General features: G+C 31.0%; 1 protein-coding gene across 2 annotated transcripts in view; it reads left to right on the forward strand.

Moving 5' to 3' along the window:
* LOC106466934 (Niemann-Pick C1 protein-like) overlaps window positions 1-7,058 on the forward strand; it is a 32,588-nt gene that overhangs the window by 4,907 nt on the left and 20,623 nt on the right. For both annotated transcript variants that reach the window (XM_022395033.1, XM_013927251.2), the window contains exons 3-5: window positions 1,236-1,418; window positions 3,925-4,039; window positions 6,549-6,676. In XM_022395033.1, the coding sequence (XP_022250741.1) occupies window positions 1,236-1,418; window positions 3,925-4,039; window positions 6,549-6,676 (426 nt within the window). The remainder of the gene's footprint in view (window positions 1-1,235; window positions 1,419-3,924; window positions 4,040-6,548; window positions 6,677-7,058) is intronic.

The raw sequence follows: 7,058 nt of genomic DNA on the forward strand, positions 1-7,058 counted from the left end.
AAATATTTGATTTTTTGTATGTGAAAGACTTATAATGTTTGCTGAAAGTCTGACAAATTTTGTAAAGATATACATACTATATTAAAAGTTAATAGTATCAAACTATAATGACTTTAAACAAGTACAAAGTGGTCACGTGGTCAGTCAATTTGACCGAGCCCTCGTAGAGAGAGTTAAATAAAGCACTAGGAAGATTGTTAATATTTTTCTCGTAAATAAGTCATTGGATTGTTTGGTAGCCGAAGAGCATTTTTATTTTGTTGCTTGAAACTATACTCTTTTATTCTGTTGATGACTAGAACTGACTGTTTGCACCTGCTTTGAACTGAATCACTTGGTTGTTTTAAACCTTGATTACATATTCAGAAAACACTGTTGTTTATCCAGTTGGACTGAATTCACTTTCATTCAGACTGTTTAGCAGCTGTCATAATTTAATCATCTGGTTTTTGTCTGTCATTGGATGGCAAAGTCCTCAGCTTTGGCATTGCAGGCTTTCTTTGTTATCTACACAGAATATTCTGTGCTTTCCAGTCTGTTTCGATGTTTTACGTGCTTTTTCTGATGTTTGAACAGGTTAGATGGGTGTTATCTGCCCATGTGGTTTTACTTAACACAGATAAAAAAAAACAGAATGGAGATAGGAGCTACAAAACTGGACAAGATATTAATATTACCAAAAATCAAAGAAAGCATGTATAATGCCAAAATTACACAGTCGGTTCAACGCACACATAATAGAAAAAGCACGTAGATTGTTCAACAATAATAAACTCCAAGTTTTGCAGACATCAGAAATTTATCTAGAATGCAAAAATTATATATTACACAACACACACACTCTAAATTGAGCATATATCATTGGTATAGGACTTTATTCTTCTTGAATAACATTCAAGCTCCTCATTCCATTTCTTCTGCATTGGTAGGGCAGTCTTTTTCTTCTTCTTGAATAACATCTGGGCTTTTGTAAACCTACTTGAATGCATAGCAGCTTGAAGTGTGAATTTAGTCTAATTACTCACACTCAAAACAGATTATAATGTTACTCTTCAACTTGCCTCTGAAACCCTTTTTTTTTTTTAGTGTTCCCCCATTTTGCTATAATTATGTATGTTTACTAGATATATTTATATTGTTGAAGTTAACTTGCTATACTATTTTTAATACTATATATTTACTATGTATAGCATAGATGAATGCTACATTTAAAAGTGTGTATCTTCTTTTTGCAGGTCAATTCCAAGGTTACACTAGGTTTAGGAGGAGTAGTGATTGTTTTATTATCAGTGACATCATCTCTTGGCATCTTCAGCTATGCTGGTGTTCCAGCAACACTTCTCATTATTGAGGTTATTCCATTCCTTGTTCTAGCAGTTGGGGTTGATAATATTTTCATCCTTGTCCAGGCTTATCATGTAAGTTTTTATATGTTTATACTTACAAAGTTGTGGGGTAAAAATCAAGGTTTTACACACATTTGTATGTATTTATACATTTTTTTTTTAAACTTGTAATTCAGGTATTCAGTTGATTAACTTAGTCGAGATGTTTGTTTCTTGTAACTTTACTAGCTTTTCTAACAAAAGACATTCTAAATGTATACATCAGAGAGATATTACATATGCATATATATAAAAAGCACAAAAGTCTGTTATTTAATTACTCCTAGGTAGCTGGGCCAATCTCAACCAAACTGTGGGATGATAGTATGAAACAAAGGACGTGTTAGTGGTTTTTTAACTACCCCATCCACCCCCTATTGTTGCCATTATTGAGCATTTATTATCTTTGATGTAAGTTAACATTAACTATATTCATGAATGCCACCATGTCCTTACACACACACACAAAATTATTAGATTTTGTATGCTACAACATACACCTTTATGGAGGAATGTAATGAAAAAAATTGGCCACCAATATTGCAATAATACATAAACTCAGCTGATGTTTCTACTCCAACAGTCACCATAAGGCTGATATGAAGAGCTGTTTCTTGCATTATATCTGCTTCCTACTTTGACCCTTGACATTTCAACTATGACCTGTAAGACACTTCTGTGGCTAATGACTGTCAATTTAATTAATCATGTAAAACACTGTGGAAGGAATTAAGAGCTGGGTGTTGAAAGCAGCTAAAAGAAAGCACCCCCTACTGCCACTACTTTGGCCACTACCTCTTAATACAAAGTTACTCTGACCATCACACAGTATATACCATGATTTAAATATATACATATTGAATTCTTAAACCATATACAAAATGTTTGGTGAGGTAGTTATGAATACAGTAATAATATGTTATGTTATAAATAAGTTGTGTGAAAGTTAGGATTTTTGTGTTATCCAACCGCCACATAACCCAAACAAAGGATGGGTATTTCAGCTTTTAACTTATAAAAGATGTTTGAAAAGCTTGTTTGGGCAGAAAAACTAATATCAACAAAATGATAGTAATGCTCAAACACATCACTCGCTACTAATTTTGTGTTATGAAAGAAAATTCCACAAAGTGACCCTAGTGAAAAAGTATTATTGCTCACAAAGAAAAAAGTTAAGATGTGATGTTTATAGTATGATTAAAAAGTCTTAGTTTTGGTGGATGAGAGAAAAATCTAAATTATTTTGTAGAACATTCTTGAGTTTCTTAGGTCGATTGTTCCTTAACATCAGAACACCAAATTTCATTTTTCTGGACAAGAGTATTTATTCTTGTCAAAATAGTACAACTCATTGAAACTCACTAATTTTTCAGGATAAATGCATTTATTTTGTCGAAACAGTGGCAAATATTGTACAAACCATACAGTGTTTACAAAAATATCATGATACTTGATGAAGAGATCTAGAATTATGACATTATTGTCCTTCCTTTTAAAAGTTTCTATAGTCATTTTACCACTAGGACTCTTCATCAAGTATCATGATATTGTTGTAAACACTGTATGGTTTATACAATCCCTTAATTATAACATTATTGTTCTTTGTTGAAACAGTGACAAATGATTAAATTTCATTTGTTTCTTAGGACAAGTGTGCTTATTTCTGTTTAAACTTGCTTATTTTTCAGGAAAAGTGTATGTATTCTTTCCAAAACAACTGGAAATGATTAAAATTTGCACATTTTCCAGGGCAAGTTTGTTTATTCTTATTAAAACAGTGCAAAAGCTGTAAAGAAATAATGGGATATAGAACTTTAGTGTTGGATATAAAGACTTCTCTCCTTTAACCAGAAAAGCTCAATAAAATTTCATTGTGCTACTATATTAATAGTAAAGAACAAAAATAATGTTTTATGGCACAGTGAAAGATAAAATCTTTATTAGATATTTCCGTAACAACTGAACATAAATATCATATATAAATGTAAACGCACACATACACCTTTGAATGTAGTTGAAATGTATAACTATATAAAGGTTATAAGGCAATGTAAACTAAGGTTTAATTAATTAAATAAAATTTGAAGCTTTAGTACTTCCTGCCAAATTGAGGTAATTCCTAAATGCATATTTCTTTCGACTTGCACAGTTATGACAGTTATGCTTTAAAACTTTTACTTTAACAGTTACTTTAGTTGCTTATTTCTCTTCTCATTTACAGTCCAACCATTCACAATTAACTTTTTAATTTTTGTATTGGCAAAAACTACATCTGTTGCCATCTGATCAGTATGACTAGATATTCATACATATGTCTGTGAAGTGTTTTTAGTGTAATTGGCTTTGTAAATGGTAAAAAGGTTTGATATTAGACCAGTTCCAATGTGATATACAGATTGAATAAAATACATTATAATGAAAGATTAAAATCTGTTAATAATATAATTTACAAAAAGAATGAGTTACTTTTAGAAATTCATGAATTTCTTTTTGCTTTTTTAACTTTTATTTATATATATTTTGTTTTCCAACAACCTAGCGAGACAATAGGCTTGAGATGGAATCTCGGGAAGAACAGATTGGACGAATTCTGGGCGAGGTTGCCCCATCTCTGCTATTAGCTAGTTTTTCAGAATCATCTTGTTTTTTCTTAGGTAAAATATCCAATAAATTTTCTTCTTAGCTGTTCACCATTTTTATTTTCTGTACTAATTTTATATTGATTGAGTTTAATGTCATAAGTTTATGTATAATCCTAGATGCTATATACTAATTATATCAGTTTTCGTCATGTCTTTTTTCTCTACTGATGATATATTCATCATATATGTATGTACAATCCTAGCTGCTTCTTATCTGTACTGATGATATTGATATCATGTGTGAATATGACAAGTTTCTGTATAATCCTAGCTGTTTGTTTTCTCTATTATTGATATCAATATTCATCAAGTGTGAATATCACAAGTTTATATATAATCATTGCTGTTTGTTTTCTCTATTATTGATATTGATCATGCGTGAATGTCATAAGTTTATATGTAATTGTAGCTGTTTGTTTGCATACTGATGATATTGATATTCATCACATATATAGGTAATAAGCTTCTATATAATCCTCTTTTAGCTATAAAGAAAGTGGCAATCACTTGTGAAACATAAAATTGAGAAGACTGACAACAATACTACCACCAGTCATTCCTTAATAATATTGTTAACATTGATAGACCTGAAATTTAAAAACATAGCACCAATCCAGAATTTCACCTTTCACTATTTTATTCTGTCTGTTTGCTGCCCTGATTATGATTCTTCAAGTTTTGAGGCTATTAATACATGTTTTATTTTCTTAGGCCTAGTTAAGTACATTAAATATATTGTTCATTCACTTTGCTACTGTAATTTAATTATTTCCAGGCCAATGAGCACCTTTCAAAGGAAAAGGTACATAAGAAATTTCAACAATTATTTCTGAAAAGTATTTTAGAACTGATTTCTTTTCAGTTTGCGACATTAAATTACTTCACAATGAAAAAATTTTTAAAATGTTCAAACTTGCGTTTCTGCACAGCACCAAGGAGCCTCACCTTTAGACCCATCCCAAATTATAAGCTTATATATTTGTTAAGAAACTACTGACTCTTGAAAATATAAGTTTCAATATTTTGTTTTTCATTTGATTGTTTGTCTATTTCTGTGAGTTTTGTTGGTACACTTTGGTTTCCACCTTTTTATGATCTCATAGCAAATGACTGAACTACTAATGAAACTCAGCTTTGAAAATAGCTACAGGAAAAGTTAGAATACCATTGGATAGAGCACATTATAAACTATTTACATCAGTTTAGAGAGAATAAAGTGGTGCGAGACGTAATTTATGATTTCCTGTGAACGTGACAAGACCAAGTTCACAAGGGAAAACAACAGAATGCAGTGGGATATCTAAAAGATCTGTTAAGGAGGTGCCGGAAATGTTCAGAACTTTGAAACATCTATTTATGGTGGCTCTGATTGGCTAAGATTATGGAATAATGAGCAGTCACAACCAGGAACAGTGTGAAGTAGCCTCATTGACAGGCATGCTGGATTCGATCACATATTTGATTTCCAACCTGAAAGAACAAAAATTGACCTGACTTCATTGATTTATTAATATTAATGACCTTTCAGTGTTATCATGTGTTAATATATCTGTTGATTTTCATGGTGTTACAACAACTTTCATATAAGATGACTGCTTATTTCATCTTGACCCAACTTAATTACTTCAGAATAAGAGGGATTGTTGACATTCGCATGTTTCTGAAAAAATTTTTATAACTAAATTCATAATTAAACTTGCTTTACAGTATTTATATAATTCATGCTTTAATTTCTAGATATTCAAATTATTTCATTTTCTCTATTTCCTACCACCTTTTGCCATTATTTTAATTTTATCTTTATAATAATGATAATATAAATTGGTTAACATTTCTTATAACTATTATTACACTTAAGTCTTTTATATACTGTACACACCTCTTTGGCACAAACTAAACCTGACACCAACAACTCTTGGTTATGATTGGCTAGATCTCAAGGCTAACTCATATTGAACATCCGATTTATGTGACTCAACATTCGTGCCCATATATTTCATTACACTCATTAAACATAACCCTTTATTCTCCTGAAGAAGAACACTGAGCTTTACAATTTAAAGCTATACATGTAAGGATCATTCCAAGTGTATAGTTTTGGAACATTATATGGATGGTATATACTTTACAAAGGGAATTAGACCTGTCAATTTGAAAAGTCTTTTTGTTTTTTTATAAACATGAAAGATGTCTTAATGAAATCCACATATAGACCTCAAAATATGCTTAGTTTGCATTACCGAAAGACTAGAAACCCTTTTGTGCTTTGTCTCAAGGCACAAATGTTCAGAGATTTTTGAGGACCTCAGACCCCTCTTGACTGATAAAATTATGAAAGAAACTTGTAAGATAGTATAAACCATGCATTGAAGTTGAAAGATAATTGATACCCTTAAATGTATAGTATATTTTATAGATTTCATGTTGAAGTGGGTCTCCAAAGATGTATCCAACTATTAGGTTTAACAGAAACATAATGGTTATGAAATTTTATGTTCAGCAACATTTGTATTGTCCATAGGTGCCCTCTCCAGTATGCCAGCAGTTCATATTTTCTCCCTGTATGCAGGCTTGGCTTTGCTCATAGATTTTTTACTCCAGATCACATGCTTTGTAGCATTACTTTCCTTGGATTCTAGGAGGGCAGAAGTAAGTGTTAGACCCTTTTGCTTAAAACAGAAATGAATAGACTAGATGTATTGAGAAAGAATAGAGTTTTTCTTTAATACTAAAGAAAAGAAAATGACTTGATAAACATTGTTTAACTCTAAATTTATTGTTGTTGTTGTTGTTGTTTTATTTTCTGCCACATCTGCACAATCCATTGAGGTATAAATAGACTAAGAAGCATGTAACTAATCCAGCACTGTTGTAACATGTCAAATATAACTAAACCAGCAGTTGTAACATGTCAAATATAACTAAACCAGCAGTTGTAACATGTCAAATATAACTAAACCAGCAGTTGTAACATGTCAAATATAACTAAACCAGCAGTTGTAACATGTCAAATATAACTAAACCAGCAGTT

Source organism: Limulus polyphemus, unplaced genomic scaffold (assembly GCF_000517525.1).
Source record: "Limulus polyphemus unplaced genomic scaffold, Limulus_polyphemus-2.1.2 Scaffold2431, whole genome shotgun sequence".
NCBI classification, from domain to species: Eukaryota; Metazoa; Arthropoda; class Merostomata; order Xiphosura; family Limulidae; genus Limulus; species Limulus polyphemus.